We start from the raw sequence: 26191 nt of genomic DNA, 5'->3' as shown, positions 1-26191 counted from the left end.
TCGGTAGGTCAAATTTGATGTAAAGAGGAAGGGGTTGTGCTTACGACAACTGTGAACACACAACTTCCAATTTCACAACATGCAAAAAGAACTTGCAAGATATATATATATATATACTTTAATGTAATAAGATAATACGCTGATCGATGAAACCAAACCTTTATGTGTAATTGTAATATAAGTAATTCACAACCCTTTTGTTGTAGTATAGTGTTAAATTATTGCCGAAAAAAGACCTCCACAGGTACCCCATTCATTCGTGTTGATATTATTTTTTCTAATCTGAGCTTTGCACTTTTGCATAAGTCTCCTTCACAACGAACTGCGTTGACATAACTACGGTAAGCTAAATCCATATTATTTGATATTTCATAACAAACACCTAGAAGAGTATAGCACACAGACTTCTCATTTTTAGCTAATAAATACTCATTTTGTATCGTACGACGCAAGTCCTGTAATGATAGCTTTCTTTTGTAAAAATCATTGAGATGATGGTTACACAAGAACTGGAGACAATGACACATTACAACAGGGGGAACTCTCAATTTGAAATCCTTAACTTCATACTGCAGTTCTTTCGGTATCAACGGTGAACCTCTTATAAAAATCATGTCTCCCATTGTTGCGAGTCTCATTCTGTCCTTGAGTGTTATTTGTTTACAATGTGCAATGCGCTGATACATGCAAAACGTTTGAGACTGATAGGAGAAACAACCTAAATACAACATGTCCGGTGAACAACGGGATAATATATAATCCACGATCCGCAATGCCACGTTATAGTTTTCTATTGCGTAAAAGAATGACGCACTTAACAACCAGCCCGAACCAGCGTCTGCCATTGTGCCATCACGTAATATTTTACGACTCAGATAATAACGTTGCTTGTTCTTACTGAATGTGGAAAATAACATTTGTGTCACTTGTTGGTTGAAAAATCCATGATAGTATTTGAATACATCTCTCAAAAACGTTGAAGATTCAGACAAAGATATTTGTTTTAATAGAGCTAATATAGTGTAATATTTCTCAACACTTGAACTTGCAACAGATGCTACAGAAGTTAAAAGAATCTTGTAAAATAATATTTCAAGTTTAAAAGGATCATCTCTTTCTACATGTTCTACAACAGGAGAGAACGTTACAATGTCATTTGAACTCAACACTTTTTGAACTAAAGCTTCCATTCCGTGATATTTCACATCAGTAAATACAGACAACAAAGTTTTGTTATTTGATGTGTTAATTTTACCTTTGAACAAGTTTTGTTCTGGAATGAAATAGTTAGGTAAATAGCATACATCGATGCATTTTGTAAGTTTATCGAGGCACAATTCGAAACATGCCATCAAATTTGAAACTTGAAACTGGTCGATTGAAATCTCTTCAGAAACCCAAAACAAAGTCGTTTTCATGAAATATGAGCATAGAAGGTCTTTCACGTGGTCATTCTTGTTTATAACGTTTTTCAAGGTCATTTTCAGAAGTGAGTAACACAACAACTGTGTGTAATTGTATGAATGACATAGCTTTTTTTCTGCCACTGAAAATGATAATCTCCACCACAACTCCTCGTTTTCATTATATTTTGGACCTATTGGTACAAGTAAAATGCCGTATCTTGTAATACTTTCCACTAAACCGTCAAATGGCCATTGCCATCGCCTTCGACGATAGATCCAGTTCACGGCTTCACGAGGCCAAATACGTGAGCGAAGACAGAAGGCTATATCTTCATGTTGATTACGGTCTGAGAGACACGGACCGTGAATTTGCCCATTATTTTTAGTTCCAAGCAAAAACTTCATTAATCTTTGACTTGAAAAATAAATACCTGTGTCTGTCTGGACTAAAAATGAAACATAAGCTTTATGTTTTGTTACGAGTTTCAATTTGGCGAATCCGGGATATTTATCGCACTTTTCCATTAAAAATGTAGCATGCCCTGGTCTGTAAACTTCTTTCACATCTTGAACAACATCTATGTTGTGAACTATGTACATGATGTCAATGTCACTTCCTGGTAAATCAAGCCCTTCTGCTAGACTCCCACTTGATAACTTTGTGGTACCAAGACCAGCATTGTTGTCTACAAAATCGTTTAGCTTTAACAATCGTTGTCTTGATCTGACTACTTTCTCTGTACCTACTATTTTTTGTAAACGTTGGAAGCGCCATTTTTCTTTGAAGCAAAATTCAGAAGTGTGGCCTTTAAAAAAAATACAATTATTAATAAACTTAAACTTTGTATAATATTAAGTATTTTACTAATTACTTTATTAGGATAATTTACATTTTTTTTAGAAAATAATTGAGTTGTTGCGACTTATTCTCATTTTGTGTTCATTCTTTCCAATCGATTAAAGTCTTACAAATATCAATCTGCTTAAAATACAGATCTTTTGTCCAAGCTTTGCTTACAAGGATCTGACAACTCCCTGTTTTACTTTCTGTTATGGTAAATATTACTATAGCCAATGAAAAATTAGCCTTCAAATTTTTAAACGTATAAGTGTATCAATACGACAAAAATAGGAGAACGAACCGTTTTCAGGTCCTTGTAATCATAGATTGGACATGGTTTGTAATTTAATCAGATTTGACAAATATGTAAAACTAGACGATAAGAAATGAACACATTTTGTTTAGGGGCCAGCTGAAGCCCGCCTCCGGATGAGGGATTTTCTCGCTGTGTTGAAGACCCATTGGTGGCCTTCGGCTGTTTTCTGCTCTTTAGTCGGGTTTTTGTCTCTTTGACACATTCCACATTTCCATTCTCAATTTTACAGAATATCAAATCATCTTATTCAAATCCCTAACCAAAATGTATGAATAAAACAGATTGATGACGATAAGATCTAATGTATAATTTGGGAGTGGATATCACTGCTGTGGACAGAAGAAAGCTGAATATTTAAATTTAAATTTCCCAAATACTTCAGATTTAACAGATTTAAGACGTTAATATATAATATATCATTTGGAAGTTGATATTACTTCTATGGACAGAAGAAAGCTGAATATTTAAATTTAAATTTCCCAAATACTACAGTTTTAACAGATTTAAGATTTTAAGATATACAATATTATTTGGAAGTTGATATTACTTCTATGGACAGAAGAAAGCTAAATATTTAAATTTAAATTTCCCAAATACTACAGATTTTACAGATTTAACAGATTGAAGAGTTTAAGATATAATATATTATTTGGAAGTTGATATTACTTCTATGGACAAAAGAAGGCAGATCCCAAATACTAAAGATTTAACAGATTTAAGACGTTAAGATATACTATATTATATGGAAGTGGATATTACTTCTATGGAATGAAGAAAGCTGAATATTTAAATTTAAATTTATATTTCTCAAATACTAAAGATTAAACAGATTTAAGACCTTATGATATAATATATTATTTGGAAGTTAATACTGCTTATATGGACAGAAGAAAGCTTAATTTTTAAATTTTAATTCAAATTTCCCAAATACTAAAGATTAAACAGATTTAAGACCTTATGATATAATATATCATTTGGAAGTTGATATTACTTCTCTGGACAGAAGAAAGCTGAATACTTAAATTTAAATTTCTAAAATACTACAGTTTTAACAGATTTAAGATTTTAAGATATACAATATTATTTGGAAGTTGATATTACTTCTATGGACAGAAGAAAGCTGAATATTTAAATTTAAATTTCTAAAATACTAAAGATTAAACAGATGTAAGACGTTAAGATATAATATATTATATGGAAGTTGATATTACTTCTAAGGACTGAAGAAAGCTGAATATTTACCTTCCGATTTAAACTCACAATCCTCTAAATACTCCAGGTAGTCATTGCTAGTTTTATCAGGAAATCTTATATTTAAGATCGACTGTTCATGCATTATCCTTCGTTGCAAACAGGATCGGAATTCTCTTTCAAACTGATGAATGGTTAGACCAAAAATATCATTTTTTATGGTTAGGTCACCATCTAATGTTTGAGAGAGTAGAGGAGAATGTTTTCTATATCTTTTGTATCGGAAATGTTTTACTCCATAAATTTCCCAATACGTCGTTTTGCGCATACTGATAACCGGCTCGGAATCACCATTTTGATCATCAGTTAGTCGTCTATCGTCATTGCTGTAGTTATTTAAGGGTTCACCAGTATCGTAATCATCAATTAACCGTTCATCATCACCGTGATTTTCATTTAGGCGTCTATAAATACCGTGATCAGTATTTAGGCTTCTATCATCATCGTGGTCATCATTCAGGCGTCTATCATTATAGTGATTATCATTTAGGCGTTTATCATTATCGTGATCTTTTAACCGTCGATTGGTTTTTACTTTTTTCGTATTCATTTAATGCAATAATTGTTGAATGCCAGAACGTATTTCTGAAATAAAATGTTTATATGATTGTATAGCTATAAACAACCAGTTTTTCAAAAATAACATTGAAACGTATCCTAGTTTTTTAAAGATAATAACAAATTAATTGTACTCTTAGTTGCTGGTGTTAAAAATAGCAATGAATATGTTTTTATAATCTGATAAAGAGAGGCGAAAGATAACAAAGGGGTAGTCCAACTCATAAAACGAAAACAAATTCAAACTTTATTAATAAATGTGTGATTGTTTTCTTATTTCACAATGTTTCAAAACTACGATGATTAACTTTTGCACTAGAATGTAAAAATAAAAGTAAATATGCAAATGTAATTTCTACAAACTTCTGTAAAAATGCACAAATAAATATTAAATTGCACTTATTTGAGAAAAAAATATTTTAAGTAAATATATCATATAATTCACAAACTTGAAATTTGTTATAAAAATACTTGATACACACCATTGGAACATATTTGTGTTTTGTGTACTGATGTTAGTCTTTTAGTAGTTATTCGTTTCTTGCCATGGCTTTGTAAGTTAGTTTTCGACTTGTGAGTTTGAATATCCCTTTGCCATCTTTTGCATCTCTTTTACAGAAACATTGTGTTTGCTATTTGCTTATATGCTTAGCATAATCCAAACAATACATTTAACAGTTTTTTGACTGTCAACTTTTACCAGTTAAATGTAATGATACAGCATTTTAGCATCTGCAGGAGTATGCTTAGTTGTAAAAGGAAAGTTTGGTCTTCTGTTCCTAAAAATAGCTGAATCCATCTCTTTCTATCGATTTTCTTTATTGTTTAACACTAAAAACTACAGCATGTAAATTATCTTTTCCAAACTGCAGACGATTTATGAATGATTGAAATTTTGTCCATATTTAATCACGTTTGGACAATATTTCTTTTTACAATAACAATTAGAAATTGTGGCATTCAATGATTTAGCATAACTATTAATACTTTTATTGTAAACATCAGAACTTACATTTATTTTGAAGATGCCTCACGTCCAAAAAAAAATAGTATTCCTTCAATTTGATTTGTTTGATTCCCAAAATGCAATTATAATTTATTTATATAGACTTTTATCACACGAGGAAATAAATTTAGGGAATTTATATTGATTAGAATGTAACAGAATAATAATCATGTGGTAAACACTTTGATTGAATGAATATAAATGTAAAAGTTTAAATTGATTTAGGTCATATATGATAATGTATCTCGTTTAAAGTTAGTGTCTTCCTGTTCCTCGAGAAAAGTTTTCACCCAGGGTTTTATATATATAATGTTTAAAATTCCTCGGTACCTCGTCTTTGGCTTCCTTATTTTTAGCTGACCTGGCCTCATCGCTTGTCAATCGCCGTCCGTTAACTTACAAAACATTTCTCTGAAACTACTGTGCTAATTGAAACCAAACTTGGCCATCATTATCTTTAGTGTACATAGTTTAAAACGTGTTTCGAATGATCCCGCATTCCAACCAACTGTGTCAACATGGCTATAAATAGATCATAGGGGGTAAAATGCAAGTTCTTTTATCTTGACAACTGCTATAGATATAGAGAGCAAAATTTTTCAAAATGATGAGACCTACGTTCTGTTTTAGTTACATCAAAACCTTCATTCGATTTCTTTTAGGACTTATTACCCTTAAAAGACTACTTTTACCATTTATTTTTGTAAGCTTATTATCTTGAAACCTAATAATTAGAGACAACGTTTAACGCAGAACTGGTCAGCAAGACAAGATCTACACATAAGTCGACATGGCCGAAATCGTTAGTCGACTCCTTATTGAAGTTATTGCCGTTTGATAACGAGTTTTAACATTATTTTGTATTGCTTATTACCTTGAAAACTATATATACAAAAATAGATTGAAGTTTAAATAACTAAATAGATCAACAAGACAAGATTAAAAAACAATTTAACATGCATTGGTCGAAATTGTCAGGTGTTTTTTTTTTTAAAGACAGCAAAAGTCTAAACGTGATTAAAAAATGAAAACAACACGTTATCAATTTCAAGCGTCCGAAGCTCTTTTTTGTGTTCATCTTCATAAGGAACGCTCAAAGCCAAAATGTAAAGGAACCGAAAAAGTTGAAGAGCTTTAAGACTGAAAAGGACATGAAAATAGTCAAATTCATCTAAAGTCGACATTGCTTGAGGGAATTGAAACTTTCGTTTCTTAATAGTTTTAAAATTTATAAACGGACAATTTAAGAAAGGTTTATTATAAATCACGTTAATACCGAAGTACTGATTACTGTGTGGATGATAATTATCCTCGCACAGCTCATATTCAGAACGCTCGCATTCTGATTCTGGAACGCGTACTTCCCGATTTTGCAAAAGAAAATTACAAAGACCGTTGAAATGTAGGTTGCCTCAATTTTAAGATATATAATGCAATACCTTTTTTCTTGAATGAAATTGTAGTTGGCGGAACAAAACAAATAACCAGGTATCCAAATTAATGATTTATTCTTACTTTGAATGACGAATAAAAGTCTTGTTACACAGAATTTATAGTCGAACATATCTAAATAAAAAAAAAATAAAAAAATCGAGCATAACCCAAACATTCTCAACGTAGTCTTATGAAAATATATCATTTTCATACAAAATCAAGATCACTTTTGAGAGGAAAGTTTGGTCTTCTGTTCCTAAAAATGGTTTAATCCAAGTCATTCTATCGATTTACTTTGTTGTTGTAACAATAAATACTAAAATATGTAAATGTCTTTTCCAAACTGTGAAAAATCATGGATAATTGAACTTTTGACCATAATTAATCGCGTTCGGACAATATTTATTTTTACAATTACTATTGAAAATAGTGGAATTCAAAGATTAAGGATAACCAAATGTTGACTATACGATATGGGTTTTCTAATTGTTGGAGGCTTCACGGTTGCCTATAATTGCTTACATCCACTTCGTTTAAACTTTGGTGTATAGTTGCCCTTACTTTTATATTAAATAATATTTTAATTGTAATCATCAGAACTTACATTCATTTTGAAGTTTGCTTATCGACAAACGTCCAATGAAATGGTATTCCTCCATATTAATTTGATATGTTTCATTCCGAAAATGCAATTATAATTCATTTATTTAGTCTCGCATCATACAAGGAAATACATGTATATTGATTAGAATTTAACAGTGTCATAATCATGTGGTTAACACTTTTGATTATATAAATAAACATGTAAAAGTTTAAATTGATTTAGGTCATATATGATAATTGTATCTCGTTTAAAGTGAATGTCTTCCTGTTCCTCATAAATGTTTTCACCCAGGGATTTATATGTATTGTTAACGATTCCACGTCTTTGTCTTCCTTATTTTAATCTGACCTGCCCTCATTTCCTGTCGTCCGTTAAATAAATAATGCAATACCGTTTTTTTTAATGAAATTGTAGTTGACGGAACAAAACTAATAACCAGGTATCCATATTCATGATTAATTCTTACTTTGAATGATGAATGAAAGTGATTTCGTTTACAACAGAACAGCGTTGTCTTCTAAAACAGAATTTACAGTTAAATATATCTAAAAAAAAACAGTATTAGTAACGATAGGATCACCCCCAGTTGCTCGTTGGGTTCGTTTTGCTCAGTCTATGGTTTTTTATGTTGTGTTTTTTGTACTATTGTTTGTCTGTTGGTCATTTTCTTTTTTAGCAATGGCGTTGTCAGTTTATTTTCGACTATGAGTTTGAATGTCCCTCTGGTATCTTTTGCCTCTTTTTTACCCAAACTTTCTCAACATAGTATTTTGAAAATATCATTTTCATACAAAATTTGAGATCACAAATAATGTTAGCATGTTTATTCGTCGTTTTTTCTGAAAACCGATGTGTAACATTTACTTTGAAATTAAGGAAACGCATACTTTAAGATTTCAAAAAATGCAAGTTCAGTCAAATGACTCAATTTGTTCAAATATGAATATTTCCCTTACATAATGTTACACACAAACATTGACACATCTTTGTTTATATCGAAATATTCTTTTATTCATAACGGTCATTTAGAATACAAAACACTTTTCCAGTTCCTATTTCACACATTATTAAAGGTCCTCATTAATCATGTTAATCACCGTGTCAGTTATATTTGTCATCGTTTGAAATTTTTTCCACTATTCCGGACTTCAACAGACCATCGTAGTTCTTTTTTTTCCTTCTATAGTTCGTATATTAAAATTGCAGAAGAAATTTAATCCTACCATAAAAAAAATAAAGGTTACATTCCCAGAGAAAATAATACAAGTCCATTTTTTCTCAATCTTGATATCAAACATTGTTATCCAAATTCCAAAAGTGCAAAATTCGACCGCATAGGTTTCAGTAAAAAAATAGTACACATTTTATCAATTTTATATCAAAACTAGAATTCCGATTCTCGGGTCTTTATCAACGAAAACGGAAAACTAACAGATATGATAAAACATTTGATTTACAGAACTTTCAGCCAGCAAATAATTGAAAATTGATATTCTAGGAAAAGGGGATCCGACATTGCAGCAATTTGAGGGGGTAGATAAGGACAATGAAAGGGCGGAGAGCGGGTGTCAGGGAGAAAGAGGGAGAATTAAAATAGAAATATACTAGAAGGTTTATTTTTACCAATTTTCGTCTTGGACTAAGGTGGTATGGAAATGGGAATAGGTGAGAGTGACGTAGGAGATGGAAGTAGGGAATAATGAACCCCTGTCCACCGCCCACATCTTTTGCCAAATTTTGACAGAAAAATAATATAAGTGAACCAGCAATTCATATTCTTTGGAAAAGCGAATGTGTCGCTCTGAAAATAAATAAATATTCTAATCCACAAAATGAAAAATGAAAGCAACATGATTTCAAAATGATGTTTGTTCTTCGCAATTTTTTGAAAATCAATATTCGTGCGAAAAAATATCTCGAGATTATTTCTGAGCCGGGCTTCTCAAAATGTCAAATGGTCGTATTAAAATTTAGAGATGAAAATTCTGCAAACTATTTTTTTTATATTATCAAAATGTGATTAACATCAATTCACATGAAACAAAAGAATGAGGCTCGTATCCACCATTTCACAAGTACGTGGTTATAGCAAAACAGGTGCTTTTGACAACGCGGAACTTTCATATCCCAGTACAAAGATTTATTGTTCTTTATCCCGGTGCAACGATTCATCGTTTTTGGCTCTACAGGTTAACAATATTTCTGATTTCTGTAATAATTCGGATTTCAATCAAATGTTTGGTGAATCAAAAAAAATGTGTAAGATGTGTAAATTTGTAGAAAAAAGGGGGCTCAAGTCCAACGACCTATTTCAATTAAAATAGGAGCTACCTCAGAACTTTTAATAGTCATATCGAATAACAAAAACCTAGTAGTAAACAAATTACAGAGAGTAGGAGCCAATTTCCCCCTGTATGATTTTCACTGACATGGATTACTCATATCTTACTGGGAATTGAATTTCAAGAGTTTATATATAATATACTTTAAAACGAAAAAGTCAATAATTAATTGTACATATGTCCATAAAATAAAATCATATTCGGTACTACATGTTACTGCTGAAGGTATATCCATATAAAGTTGCAAATTTATGAAAAGAAAACCATGTTTTTGTCAAATTTTACATAAAAAAGTCAGTAACACCTGTCCATTTATATCAATTTGTTCCGAAATGACAATACACAGCTTTACTTCAAATATTTTTTAGGTTTTGGTTGATATATATATTTTTTGATAAATACTCAAAATGTATCAGAATTGCAGTTAAGGATTATCATCTTCGGTTTATTATTAGGTAATATCTTTAGTAATGTCACAATAGAAAATTTAGAGACAATAAAGAAAATTGATATTATGAAGTAAGCATCAACACATAAGAATATTTTTATGTTCTCATATTTGTAGATCTTTTTATGCTGAATCCAAAAATGCAAAGAAAAAAGGGGGTCACCAGGCTCGTTTTCCCCTCAAATGGAGGCGAAATGTGCGATTTTGACCCTATTTTCAAACATTTCCACCCATTCAACAATAACGGCTCCATCAAATTCAAAGACTTTTAAAACCCAGTCAGTATGATTATTATGTGGAAAAAACATTAAAATTTGAAATGTAAACGTCTCCCGTGGTTGTTTTAGACTTAAATATCCTTTTATTTTCAGATTTATGTCTAAAATATTGGTGAAATCGATTTTTCGTAAAATTTCCCCGGTAGATTTTTTTTTAAAAACGGATATGTCAAAGCTATGAATTTTTCGAGCATTTTAAGTTAAAATTAAATGGGGGTCACGAGGCTTTTAAAAAAGTTACGGGCTTTTGTTTAACCCCTCTACCCCATGAGGTCTGATTTCAATGCACTCCATTAATTACTTTGTTGTGAAATCTTTATTGATGGCTTTAATAAAATAATGTTTGTAATTATATCAATGGACGATAGCTGAATATAAATGAGATTAAGATGTTACTGTTTGTTATAAAAAAACGAAATTTCGATTATTTTGGTGAAATACGGTTAATTTTGTCTGGCGCGAGTTGCTTCCCTCTAATTTGGCGCCATAATCGGACAACAGAAATTTCAAGGTCGCCATTGTTGAGCAGCATACTGCACCGGTGAATACGACCATGTACATGCATAACAGCCATAGTGGCGAATAGACAACGATGAAGGTAGAGTCTTTACATAAGAAAACATAGATTTTAATATATTAGGCAGCCAAATGTTATCAGTATCACGAAAAATACAAAGTGGGGGGTTGTCTCAAAATACTCGCTATTGTAGAAAATCACTGCGGCTGAAACCTTGCATGGGCTAAATTTCTGTTCTATGTATAATCGTTATAGCTAACTTGCTTCCGTTGTGAACATGTATAGCCTGTTTTTGAAAAATATCCGTGTCAAACATTCAAAGAGGAGGGGATGGCACAGGCACTTGTTTCTGTCAATGGGGGGGGGGGGGGGGTTTACTATCCACACTCGCACGACCGAGATTTATCGTACGAGTGTGGATAGTAAACCCCCCATTGACAGAAACAAGTGCCTGTGGGGGATGGATATTTACTATGAGGCAACACAAATTCCTTTTTGCGCTACCGTCAAATGAGTCTTGATTTGTCATTGTAAAATCTAATTTTCGTAGCCAAGTTAGGGTAAAATGGAGTAAGGTATTTATCGTTAACGTCTAATGGGTGATTTGGGGGTACCCCATAACTTCCATCGGACAGGGGTTCACGTAGTCCAAATAATTATGACGTCTTGCAAGGCTATTTTTATTTTTTTCTGTGACGTCTTTCTAGGAAGCGTCACAGAAAAAAAATAAAAATAGCCGTGCAAGACGTCATAATTATTTAGACTATGGTCCATGATTCCCACTCCCTATCCCCAGCTCCCATTTCCCTTCCCGTTTACTCTAAAATTTTCTCCCTTTACTTCTACTTCCACCCCCTTGCTCCCAGACAAAAAGATGGCAAAATATATTCATCCCCCCCTTCTTTTTGAATTCTTGTCCTTTCACCCTAAATCATGTTCGCTCCAATTCACGTTCACCCCTTTTAAATTTGTTCCCAACACATTCCCAATTCCCACCCTGGGTCTGTTTGTACCCTTCCTTGTTTTTGAACCGTGCTTTAGTTAGTATAGTTCTATAACATGATAAAATAAAGATTGAGTTTATTTTATTGTTTAAAAATAAAGTGACTCACACGAGATCAGAGGACACATGCTGTTAAAAACAATTATCTGGTCTTTTCTATTTATAATCTTCATAAGATTTACTTCTACCAAAATAGTTACTTTTATTTACACTTTAGACCAGGCTAACTAACAGACCCGATACCCCCTTTTCCTGCTTCCTGATCCCTCATTCCCATGTTCCCTTACCCCAGTCCACCCCCTCAATTGGTTCGATTGTTATGTTTGTTTTCTTGAGAATATAAATGGCCTAATTTGTAAATTAAAACCCCTACAGTACGAGGCAATACATTTTATTGATGGATTCGTCTTGATCACAATTTGTTTACAATACCCCCCCGACTCATTGTTAATCAACGTATAAAAACAAAATCACTATTTACACTTGCTGTGCATGTAATTTTATTTTGTTTGCTCATTATATAATTATTGATCGCCACAAATTCTTCAAGTTTTACGCAGTAGCAGAGGGGGCATTAAGTTTTACCCTTATCCATCTGTACGTGCGTACGTCCCAGAATTGGTTTCCGTTCTCTAACTTTAGTTTACCTTAAACAAAATGTTATGAAACTTATACACAATGCTTATTACCAACAAACACAGATCAAGTTTGAATTTTTGTGGCGTCACTTTTACTGTTTTGGAGTTATCTCCTTTACAAATGGAAAAATTGCTGATTTTTTTGTTTCCCTTCTCTAACTTTAGTTTGCCTCATCCAAATGTTATGAAACTTATACACAATGCTTATTACAACAAAACTCAGATCAAGTACAAAATGCAAGCTGGGGCTTCATCTGTGTCCCATGGACACATTCCCCATTTATTGAAAATATGAACAACATTATGCTTTTAAATGTCAATCATGGTTGATTTTCTGACAGAAATACTCTGATATTTAATTTCAGGCTTCAAGTACATGTAAGAGGAAGGAGTGATTTTTTATGAAAGATCCTTGAATGTTCAAATTTTATACTTGGAAACTATTGGCAAAGTACTGGCAGAATTTACACGAGAAGCCAGTATCATCTTGTCTTGTAATTGGGAACTATATGTAAAGTGCTGAAACTTAAGAACAACATTAGAAGCCATGATCAACAATACTTGGAACTACATGTTCAATCTAAGTACTGTCAGAATCCATATGAGAACCCAAGATCATCTACACTTGGTGTCTACATGTACAGTGTATATGTGTTATCAGAATTCACGTAAGAAGCCAAGATCAACTATGATTTTGAACTATATGCTTTATTGCTGTCAAAATCCATAAAAAAAAATCCAAGATCAAAAGGACGTACTTTACCTACCTGTCCCAATGATGAATACAGATTATATTTATTATATAAAAAAACACTGAAGAAGAATATTTATATAAAAATAATGAAAATATAGAGCTGATCAGCTAATAATTGTACATGTACATGATGTATACATGTCAACAATTACTAGCATATTCAAATTAACTATGTTAATGAATTTAATCTCATAGACATTTGAGGAATAAAAACAAAAATATTTAAAAAAATGAATTTTAATAGAGCTGTTTTATTTATTTTTTTTCCCTGCAAACATGATTCATGATAAATATATATGCAAATGGCAATATATACAGTTGTCTTTAATACAGAAGGTAGCTAATGAGATTTGTAAATTTTTGAAATCATATTACCAAGTTTGCCTCATCTTTTACCTCACCAACCCCTGACCTAAATGGCCACTTGAATTATTTTACATCATTTGGCGTTTGTTGTCCATTCATCATGTCCATATGCTAATCAGTTTCTATTCCAAAAGTTATATTTTCTGGATAAAAGGAGAAATAAAATATAGTTTTGTTCAATGAGACAGCAACCAAACAAAACAATCAAAAGAATTATATGTTGTCTGGAAAAACTTGTGTTTCACTATAAACTGACATATTTTTTACCTACTGTAAATTCTGTTATTATTGCGTGCATTTATATTATTGCGATTTTTCACGAATGGACTAAATTGCGAGTTTAATTATTGCGATTACAAGAAAATCTGCATAAAGATCTATAATTCAGTTACCAGAATGCGAGTTCCTATCATTGCGATATTCACCCTGTCGCATTATTTGCATCAATAAAACCTCACAATAATTTCTGAATTTACAGTATCAAAATGATCCAGATTACTGATCATGAAATCAGATAAATATTGTTTTGTTAAATTAGATATGCACTGAAATTGATACAGATTGCAACAAAGATCTCACCCTCGTTTCATGGATCAGTGATCAAGGTTAAAGTTACCTAATTAGGGTTGTTTATCAGATACTGTTAGCAATAGGTCATTTGTCAATGTCATGTTTTGTGATTTTGTCTGTTTTTTCTAATACTAAAAGTACATGTAGTAGATAAACTATATGTATGCAATGGTTCACAAATGTAAGGAGTACATGTCTGTCTGGAAGTTGTCATTGACCACATTTGCATGGTTCCTTGGTCAATGGTAAGTCCTCTTTTAACATGTGTTTAATATGCTACATTGTGTAATCAATAGGTCAACTATATTTGGTGCATGGAATGATTATTAGATGTATATATTGAAATATTAAATAAGAAGATGTGATATGATTGTAAATGAGACATTCCACAAGAGACCAAATAATACAGAAATAAACAACTATAGGTCACCATATGGCCTTCGACAATGAGTAAAACCTATACTGCATAGTTGGATATAAAAGGCCTCGAAATGACAAATGTACAATTTAAAACAGTTCAAATGAGAAAAGTAACGGCATGATTTATGTGCAAAATAATGAATGAAAAACAAATATTCCTGTTTTGCAGGGTCTATCTGAACTTAACCTCATTTTCATGGTTTTGTCTGTTGCTTGCATACTACATATATATGTTTCAAAATATTTGGTTGATGGGATGATTGTAACAGAGGCGGATTTAGGGAGAGGGTCCATTGGTTGACTATATAGGGAATCACTGAAGCATGACTGGAGCAGGCCTCTCTTAGGCAGTCAGTGCCCCCCCCCCCCCCCCTTTGATGAAAATTTCTGGTTCCGCCACTTTGTAAGGCTGGTTTGGATTGGTTTATCTGACCTAGCTTGGCCTCATTTTCATGATCATATTAATTTTTTTCTGATACTTGTAATAAAACTTTATCTTTAGGAATATCAACATAAATTAAATCTGCAGATATATCTAGGAATATGTCGTAACAACTTGAAAAATATGTGATCTATCCTGATACTTCTTGTTTGTATTGGAACAAGTCCTACAAAATGTAATAGTTCACACCGTTTGCTTGTATTGGCATTATATTTTTTAAGAAAACGTTTTTCCATATTTTGTGTTCACAGCTATCGTGGTTGAAATCAATATCAGTGTATGCATGCCAACAAATATGTCTACTCACCATTTTCAAATTTGGTACATCAAGTTGGTCTTACATATATACAATAACTGCGATATTCAAGGTCTAAGGTGACCCTCCAATAAAACTTTTCACCATGAAATTAATATTTTGTCTTTGGCAAACTTTATCAAAGTAAATTTTCATTTACAAAGGTTGGAGAGATGTGTGAAATATAAACAAAAAATGGAAGATGCATGTGGTATAATAATTGCCAATGAGGCAACTCTCCACCAGATACCAAATTACATAGAAGATAACAACTATAGGTCCCCGTAAGGCCTTCAACAATGACCAAAACCCATACTGCGTAGTCAGCTATGATAAAAGGCCCAGAAATGACGTTCTTATGTATATATTGCACATAATAACAATTTAATTTGCGCTTGCTGAACGTTCACTGGCAAATATTTCAAGCATAATACGGATGAGAACATATGAATGATAAGTACCTATATGACAGTTCTGCAAAGTAGGAGGGGCTAGATATATGGACTGCCACTAGAAAATGAATGGACAATGTATTCTTGGTATGTGCAAAATTCCCCCTTTTTACCCTACGAGGCTGTGTATTTATACATCCAGCTGTATGAACACCCAGTCTAAGCAAGGGATTATCTGTCAGATTAGGGAAGTCATATTTCTATACCCATGTTAACCCTACGATATGAAAATAAGGAGATGTGGTATGATTGCCAATGCGACAACTATCCAATAAAGTACAAATTTAAAAGTCAACATTAAAAAAAAATTATCTCCTTATTATCATCATAGACTGATAATTACGTTTCTTTGCAGCAAGTGGGTCAAACCAGTGTTCACACATCATTAAAAAAATTGTCATTCATATTTTTTTGCCGCAATGACACACTCCACTTAAATTTTTTTGCATCAAGAACTTTCCTTATTAGCTTCCCTTTTAAAAAACGCACGTCAAAACGTAAGACAGAAGTTAAAGTTTGCCAATATCACCGACACATATAGCGTCCCTGTGTATTGGGCGGAGTTTTAAAATTACAATTCCAACTTTTCCTGAACCTAGTAAGTAGTATCGATTTTGTTTATATATAAAGTCTTTAGCTGGTAGTGTTTGGAACTGCCCGGTAGACTGCGGTGTGTGTCCTAGGCAAAATCCCGACTTGGTCAAACCAAATATTTTGCGCTTCTCCGCAAAGCATGCGGAATTGAGAGATAAAAGCATAGACCGATATATAAGGTCGGAATACTAGGTCCCGGTTACTATTGACCAATTTTCATCTACATGAATCAAAGGTGGAAAACAGCAAATTATTGAAGTGTCGGTTTTTTTTTTTTTTTCTGCGTAAAACAAATAATCAATTTAGTGAAATGTGTTGCTCCAGTTCCGGTAGTCTATTATAATAACACATTCTTATTGAAATATTTTAGTTTTTACGCTGACATTCCTCTTTTTTTTTAATGCGAACTCGGTTGGCATATCGATAGATACGACAGAAAATAGAAAACTAACAAAATAACAAATAGCAAGATAAGTAAAAGGAAAATATCATAAATAGAAAATATTAACCCCCAGGTCTCATGTTATAGGACTACAGTTCTGAATATCATAGTATTATGATACGAGAAATTTGTTAGATATTTTCGTGCCCACTATTTGATAAACTATATAAATCTTTAAATAAAAATGTTATGTGTGACTGTCAAGTATTTAGTCTTAGTTTGTTTGAAAATTGTTATGTTCAAATTTTTAGGAAAATAAAAAATACTTAACTATTATCAAAATTTTGTAGTGTTAAAATATTTCACATACTCCGGAATAAAATCCTACCAATATTTGGAAATGAAGATATTTCGAGTAAAAAAGAGATTTATAACAGTAACAAAATGTTATAATAAGCCAAACGGATAGCGTGTAGATAAATCCCCGATGCCTTTATAGATTTTTATAGCATATACTATATGGGGTTTTATACTTGTTTTTGAAAGCCGTACGGGGACATACAGTTGTTAACATCGCTATGCATTGTTTACGGTTAAACAATGCGTCATTGGCAAACTATTCTCATATATATATCTAAAAGACATCTTTTAATTCAACCGGTATTTAAATGAAAATAGGGTGCGAACGGACCCATGGGGCGAATGTGTAGGGTTAGAATGTGTTAGCGAACGCATCAGATACCGTCGACGTCGTACATGTCAATATTTATATTTTCCTTTTTTTAACTGTTATGCTTAAATCATGTATATTTCTGCCCTTTTAAATTTTTATGTGAAAATGTGTATTTCTGACCGTACGTTAAAATTCCATTCAATACAGAAATATGTATCATTCAAAAAAAGATTGGGTAAACTTTTAAAAGTGTAAAGAACTTTAAAGAGTTAAATCCAAAAATTGATAATATTTTTTCACCTTAAATGCAGTATGAAAATCAAACTGTTTATAACCCCAAGATATTGTTAATACACTTAATGTTCTTTTTCTTCCGTAGCTGAAAAACTTATTGGAAATAATACTCAGATATGGATTTTTCTAAGCTACAAACTTTTACTAGTAAAAATTAAAAGGAAACTGAAATTTTAAGTTAAAACTCATTTCTGTTGGAGAGGTGTGTTCACAACTAAAACACCTTAATATTAATAAATCCGCAGGTTTAGATGGAATTGGTCCCAAAATTTTAAAGCTAAGTGCAGAGATAATATCGCAATCACTAACTTTTCTAATAAACAAAAGTATAAAGTCGAATCGTTTTCCGCAAAAAATAAAACTTGCAAGAGTAAATGCTTTACATAAAGGAGGATCAACAGATATTCCCCCCAATTATAGCCTAATTTCTATTTTAAATACCATATCTAAAATTTTTGAGAGACATAAAATACCAACAATAAATTCTAATGTATAAAATTGTAAATGGACTAACACCTGATTACTTAGCAATGCTAAATATTAATGATATGCAACACCACAACTTACGATCTGTCTCTAATAATGATCTATTTGTTCCAAGACCAAATACAAATTTTTATAAAAAATCTTTTCATTATTCTGCAACAAAGGTATGGAATAATTCACCACTCAAAATAAAAAATTGTCGAAATGTGGAATTTTTTAAGAAACATTGTTATAATCATTTTCTTGAAAATTCTATGCAAGTCGAATAATTTGTTTTCTTTCTTTTGTTGTAAGAATAAGAAAATTTAATCAAAACTTTACCAATTATTGCCATTTATTGTCATTTGTATGTTTGAATGATTGAATTGTGTATATACTAGTAATATATATTGTATTTTAATGTATGAATGTTAACTGAATACATGTATTTTGTTTGAGGGCCTCAATGAAATTTGTTGAACGTTCGCTTGTTGACATCGTAAAGGGTGCTCTCAGACACGCCCGCGTTCCAATGTCGTCAAAACGATTTTTGAGAAAACCCCTAAAAGCGACCGTTTCCAAGGGTAACGTCGTTAGAAACATGCGTTAAAATATGCGCGCTGTTAAAGGTCCGAGCCACCTTAACATGTTAAAGTTTGTTTTAAAGTCAGTTTAAATGGAACCACTATGATGAGTCAATGTTATTTGGTATACAGTTGTATTAGCATTGGCAGTTCTCATGTCTACAGAGATTATTTAGCCCTGCACCATTAGCCGTGGTTCATTTATTTATGATGTTTATTTTTAGAAAAGGTCATTTTAATTAGGCAATATTTCTGTTTTCTGTAATAATTCGGATTTCAATCAAATGTTTGGTGAATCCAAAAAATATGTAAGATGTGTAAATTTGTAGAAAAAAGGGGGCTCAAGTCCAACGACCTATTTAAATTAAAATAGGAGCAACCTCAGAAATTCTAATACAGTCATATCGAATAACAAAAATCTCGTAGTAAACAAATTACAGAGAGTAGGAGCCAATTTCCCCCTGTATGATTTTCACTCACATGGAGTACTCTATTCTTACTGGGAATAGAATTTCAAGAGTTTATATATAGTATACTTTAATTACATGCATATATTGGTAATTTTGAATCTGTTCAAAGTTTTGATTTCTCTACCCTATATACCACATTTCCTCACATTCTCATTAAGAAAAAATTCACACACCTAATTAAATGGGCATTTAAAAAGTCAGAATGTGAATATATATGTTCAAACTCTTTTAGGTCATTTTTTAGTAGCAATAAACAAAAAAACTATGTCAATTGGACATGCTTTGATACTATATATGCCCTTGAATTTTTACTAGATAACATTTTTGTTCGCTTTGGAGATTCCGTATATCGTCAGGTTATCGGAATTCCAATGGGGACTAACTGTGCACCACTTATTGCGGACCTTTTTTTGTATTGCTATGAGTTACAATTTATGACAAAAATCAGCAAAGACCCATCGAAACAACATCTGATACACAAATTTAATAATACTTTTAGATATTTGGATGATATTTTGGCTCTCAATAATGACGACTTCAGTATGTATACTAAAGAAATTTATCCTGTTGAACTTACTTTAAATAAAGCTAATACTAACAATGACCACTGCCCTTTCCTCGATCTTGATATCTATATCATTAATGGAAAGCTTAATACTAAAATATATGATAAAAGAGATGATTTTTCATTTCCTATCGTTAATTATCCATTTTTAGATGGTGACGTTCCCTTGTCACCATCTTACGGTGTTTATATATCTCAACTTGTACGATTCGCTTGTGTATGTAACAATGTTTTATATTTTAACGAGAGAAATTTATGTATTACTGAAAAATTATTACACCAGGGTTTTCGATATCACAAACTAGTCAAAACATTTACTAAATTTTATCATCGGTATAAGGACATCATTCGTGAATATAGCTCAACATGCAGACTTCTTATACGTTCAGGTATTTCACATCCAATTTTTTATGGAAATATTCTTTATAAAGCACAAAAATGTCAGTATTCACCTCTGAAGCTAACAAAACCTTTAAATAGACTTAATAAGAAGGGATATAGTTACGATACTGTTGTCAGGTCATTAAAGATTGCATATTTTGGCGTTAATATTGATTCACTTATAGGGTCTTTGCATCGGCACTAAACACATTTATTTAAAAACCAGTTGTTGGCATGACACGTGTTATGTTCTTCTCATATATGTTATGATGGTATGATACTAAACCCCTAACGGGAAGGATTGTGCCTGATATTCATATGATGAAGACATAATCTTTCAATCAGTTTAATTGAAGTCTGGAGCTGGCATGTCAGTTAACTGCTAGTAGTCTGTTGTTATTTATGTATTATTGTCATTTTGTTTATTTTCTTTGGTTACATCTTCTGACATCAGACTCGGACTTCTCTTGAACTGAATTTTAATGTGCGTATTGTTATGCGTTTACTTTTCTACATTGGCTAGAGGTATAGGGGGAGGGTTGAGATCTCATAAACATGTTTAACCACGCCGCATTTTTGCGCCTGTCCCAAGTCAGGAGCCTCTAGCCTTTGTTAGTCTTTTATTATTTTTAATTTTAGTTTCTTGTGTACAATTTGGAGTTTAGTATGGCGTTCATTATCACTGAACTAGTATATATATTAGTTAAGGGGCCAGCTGAAGGACGCCTCCGGGTGCGGGAACTTCTCGCTGCATTGAAGACCTGTTGGTGACCTTCTGCTGTTGTCTGTTCTATGGTCGGGTTGTTGTCTCTTTGACACATTCCCCATTTCCATTCTCAATTTTATTTAAAACGAAAAAGTCAATAATTAATTGTACATATGTCCATAAATAAAATCATTTTGGGTACTACATGTTACTGCTGAAGGTATATCCATATAAAGTTGCAAATTTATGAAAAAAAAACATTTTTTTGTCAAATTTTGCATAAAAAAGTCAGTAACACCTGTCCATTAATATCAATTTGTTCCATAATGAAAATACACAGCTTTAATTCGAATATTTTTTAGGTTTTGGTTGATATATACTATTTTGATAAATACTCAAAATGTATCAGAATTGCAGTTTAGGATTATCATCTTCGGTTTATTATAATTTAACTAATTTCTGCAGCACCTGCTTTGTTGTCGACAGCAAATTAACAAGTGCCCGATACGGGAATTCCAAAATTCAGATTCCACCTGAGAGCGCCATCTATGGCCATGCCAAATATGGCAATGAGCTAAAGGCTGCATCACCCACACACCCACACAAATATTTGATTGAATTAAACCAGATTATTGAAAATATAAAATTTTGATAATCTCTATTAATTGCAATACTCATAGAAGAAGACCCTATATTAAAACTGAACGAATAACAATGAGATGAAGAACAACGATCAAGAGTTGTTGACGTATTTTCTAAACTATGTTGAAGTCCTTCCTTTAATCACAAAGTGATTAAAAATTGTTCTAGAGTTGTCTCTCTTTGTCTGTTGTTAATTGTAATTCACAAATACCAAAATTAAAATACTACAGACTTTCTGTATATTATACTCATTTTTGTAGAGGTTCCATCCTCTGTTTTTCTTTTACAACTTATACAAAACAATCATTCTAATTACACATACATTTTATTACACCAACTTGTATTTACATTTTCATGACTAGAATATACATTTTTACTTTGTGGCATTACTTTGGCTATAGAGTATTCTATAATATTTTGTTGAGGCGCCAGGGTGACTACCGATTACCTATACACAATGGCTATCAAGTGACCTATGTTGACATAGTGTCATAAAACCCCTGGTAGTTAAACACGGTTACACCACCACCTACCATGGGGAGTGACCGGGGAAAACACTCGTATTACCAATTATTAGTGCCTCACCTGTTGGCAGGTGTAGGCTTCCCCTCTATAAGATGAGGTGGAGGAGGTCCCAGAGTTACCCATCTGTAGACCCCACCGTTACCACTAAACACATTTTCCAAACCTGCAAATTGTAGAACTTGTCAGGCCCAGAGCAAGGGCCGAGTGAAATAATCTCCCAATCACTACCAGTCTCCCTGGACCTCCACATGAGAGCCCAAGTCAGCTACCAAATCTGACTTGGGTTCTCACCTCCACAAAATTTTCATTATTGAAGCATTGGAAAAGTTGAAATTGTTGTGCGTAGGAAAGACTCAACCCCTCCTTGTATATTATTTAAGAAAACCTGATTTCCAGTTTGTGATAAATGAGTTCCATCTGTTCTGTATAAAGACACTTCACTTGCCCTAATGGTCTCATGTAAAATAGCTTTCCCCCCATTTTCTATTACAAAGTTTTTGACCACTGAATTCACTCTTTTTCTCTTCTGTTCGATTATTGCACCCGCATTCAAGGGTGCAAAATGCCAGTATCTGCGCTGTAGCATTGAAGACCATATTATAATAACATTTTTAAATAAAGCCTGGTAACGTAGGATAGAACATTTTACATTTTCAATTAAACCCTTTCCTGTCAATTCCAAATCTGTCAAATCATTAGCTCCACAGTGAATAATAATAAAATTAGGAGAAGGTAAAAATTTTCTTTTTGCATCCAGTAGGGAGTCCAAATCTTTAATCTGTAAACCAGGTTGCCCAATCCAGTATGTTGTAACACCTTTGGACTCCAGTCCCAGGTTGGTCCTACCATATTTCTTCGCCTCTACATTGGCCCAATGAACAAGGGAACTTCCAACAATCCATAATATAGCGAGAATAAGAATGCGATTTCCATCTGCCTAATTTCATTATTACCTCCTCTGACACCCCCTGCCTGGCTAGTTCCGTGGCTCCCCAATTCTAAAACTATGTGACCTAAAACGACCTTTACTAATATGAAGAAAATGTAAAGCCTTTTCCAGTATACTGCTGAATTGGTATCTAGTTAAAGGCATACCATTATAATGAATAAACAAATCTTTATTGTTACAGGTAGGTCGTACCTTTAAGTATTCGTTCATGAGTCGTATCGGACAGGTATCAATAAAGTAACGGACTTTCCTTTTGGTCAGTTTTTGACCACCTTAACCTTAGCTCCAGGACTTTTTTCTTCACTAAAATATCAGAAATTGTTAAGTTGGAGCCATTTATAACAGACTTAGTTTTTGAAGTAGTGATTTCCCCTACCCTTAGCAAACCAAAGAAGGCAACTGAAAAAACTGCTGAAAATAAAGCAGCTTCATATTTATTCTTACATACTTTATCTAAACAACCTATCATATCTTCTAACAATTGCACTGTAATTGGTACTCTAATGTCATCACGTTTCCCTCCTTGAATTCTTTTTATTCCTTCTAATGCCTTGCCAATTATAAAGAAATTTGTAGTATCCTGTATGCCTTGTATTTTATGATGGTATGAAACTCCTGATATGTAAGATGATATGGTACCCCCAGAAAGACCTTGTACTGACAAAAAAGCTATGAAATTTAGCAAATCATTGACTGGCACTGGCCAATGCTGTTTCAATTTGTAAGATGATCTAAAATTACAAAGTTTTGACAGAGCCAAATTGTATGATTTTTTGTGTATTTTTGGACACACCTTGATTGACAATATAATCCGCCACCTGACTTAAAAGTTCCAGATCTGTGTTGGAATTTTGGTTGGCCACTGGTCTGCTTCTGGAGCTAGGCTTCTGAACTTCCCCCACTGAGAACGAGAAAGACAATCAGCAATTTGGTTTTGTTTTGAAGGGATATAAATTGCCTTAACTGAAGTATTGTTTTTTAAGTTCATTAAAACCATTTGTCTTACTAAAGTCACAACTCTACTTGATTTGCTAGTTTTCATATTAATGATTTGAACAACCGCCTGATTATCAACATGAAATTAACTTTTTTGTTAACAAAATATGATTCCCAGGACATAAGTGCTGCTACAACTGGAAACAACTCTAACAATGTCATATCTCTGGTGATTCCAGTTTCAACCCAATGTTTTGGCCATATGCCTTGGGCCCACTGACCTGCAAAATAGATCCCATACCCAACTTTGGACCCCCTTGCACTATCTGTGAACAACTATAATTTTTCATTTGAAACCCATACATTGTCAGTGACACCATTGTATTGTTTTAAAAAGTCTAACCAAACTTCTAAATCTGCTTTCATCTGCTTGTTTACTCGAATTTTGTAATATGATTTTCTTACCCCGATTGTTGAATTTATGAGTCTGCGACAGAAGGTGCGGCCTGGAGTAACCACCTTACAAGCAAAATTCAGGAGCCCAAGAAGAGATTGCATATCTTTAAGAGTTATTTTTTTGTTAGAGTTTGACAAGTTTTTCATTTGGAAGCCGCATGATTAAATTCTGTGTATCAAATTCTATACCCAAAAAAATGAGTAATGTAGTAGGCAAAGTAGTCTTGTCACTAGCAAGAGGAATACCTATTTTATCGCATACCTCTTGGAATATCTTCAAAGTATTGCCAACTTTTGATGTTTGGCTCGACTCGACAAAAAGAAAATCATCTAAATAATGGAGGATACGATCATTTCCGCTTTTTTGCTGTATTATCCAATGCAAAGCTTTTGCAAATTTCTCCCAAAGGGCACAACTTATTGAGGCCCCCATTGGCATCATTTTATTAAGATAATATTCACCCTGAAATTTTATCCCTAACAAGTCAAAATCCTGCGGGGCAATTGGCAACAAGCGAAAAACCGCTTTTACATCACACTGACTTAAACGGGCAAATGTTTTGTGTCTATTAATCAAACATGCTGCATCGTCCACTGAACTGTACTGCACTGCACTGAACAATGATCTTTATCAATACAATCATTTATTGAATTTTTCTCAGGATAGGATAAATGTTGAATAAGTCTAAAATCCCCATCCTTTTTGGCACTAGCCCCATTGGTGATACCTGAAGTGTGGGAACAGGCGGGTATCTGAAAGGACCAGCAATGCGACCAAGTTTAACTTCCTTCATTAATTTTTCTTTAAAAATATTGGGTAGCTGTAACGCACTTTTTAAATTGGAACTCTCCCTTGGTTCCCTAGAGCCAAAATATTTTAATGAAAAACCATATTTGAAACCAGATATAATTTCATGTGCTACATTGTTATTCTAATTCTAAATAATTTTCCAAGACCGATACTTTAACAGGAGTATTTCCTAATGAATAAAAATTAATACTTTTTGTTACTTCTTCCTTGGGCCCGGTTATTAATTGGGCCTTTCTGTGTTTGCCACTGCATATTTCACATACATGTTTAAACCTACAACGAGGGAAGTAGGGACAGTCATTACCATTATTATAGTATTTACATGACATATTTACACTTCCACTAGTTACCTGTGATTGTTGATGTGTTCTCGTGTTAGTGTTTGAAAGTGTAGCTGCATTTAAGTTATAATGACCACGATTTTGTGTATTTGTTTTATAACCCTGTGATTGCACTGACACATTGTTTTGTACTGTGGGAGATGTGATGTGTAATAGCCAATATTCACCGTGTATATTTCTCCAAGATAAATTTGGATTCTTTTCTATTTTTAGCCTAAATTGCTCGTCATAGGTTGCCCAGTTTTCTGACCTCGTTGCCGCTAATCTTATATCGCGCATATATTTTAACAATTCCTGTGCCCGTGTCCTGTATTTCTCAATGTAGACACTCATAAAAACCATAAATGCTGAAGTCCATTCATTTATGGACAAATAACCACCCGACGATCTTTTTTCAATGCAAATTTTCCCCTTTTTAATTTCAAATCGCCCTCGTCAACCTCCTCAATTTCTTTTTGCGTTCTCAAAAGATAATG

General features: G+C 32.8%; 2 protein-coding genes across 6 annotated transcripts in view; both read right to left on the bottom strand.

Annotated features, from left to right (window-relative positions):
- LOC127723381 (peroxisomal sarcosine oxidase-like) overlaps positions 1–26191 on the bottom strand; it is a 486740-nt gene that overhangs the window by 304225 nt on the left and 156324 nt on the right. The window lies entirely within an intron of this gene.
- Positions 123–26191, bottom strand: part of LOC127723378 (uncharacterized) — a 60149-nt gene continuing 34080 nt past the window's right edge. The window contains exons 1-3 of one of the 3 annotated variants that reach the window (XM_052229964.1): positions 7417–7549; positions 3806–4399; positions 123–2212 (exon numbers count right to left, since the gene is read on the bottom strand). In XM_052229964.1, coding sequence (XP_052085924.1) covers positions 219–2212; positions 3806–4364 — 2553 coding nt within the window. In that variant the 5' untranslated portion in view covers positions 4365–4399; positions 7417–7549 and the 3' untranslated portion in view covers positions 123–218. Of the gene's footprint in view, positions 2213–3805; positions 4400–5384; positions 5438–7416; positions 7550–26191 lie in introns of those variants that run through there. The other 2 variants (XM_052229965.1, XM_052229961.1) reach the window with 2 other exon arrangements.

This window comes from Mytilus californianus, unplaced genomic scaffold (assembly GCF_021869535.1).
Source record: "Mytilus californianus isolate M0D057914Y unplaced genomic scaffold, xbMytCali1.0.p SCAF_13, whole genome shotgun sequence".
NCBI lineage: Eukaryota > Metazoa > Mollusca > Bivalvia > Mytilida > Mytilidae > Mytilus > Mytilus californianus.
This window is presented reverse-complemented; position numbering and strand designations above follow the sequence as displayed.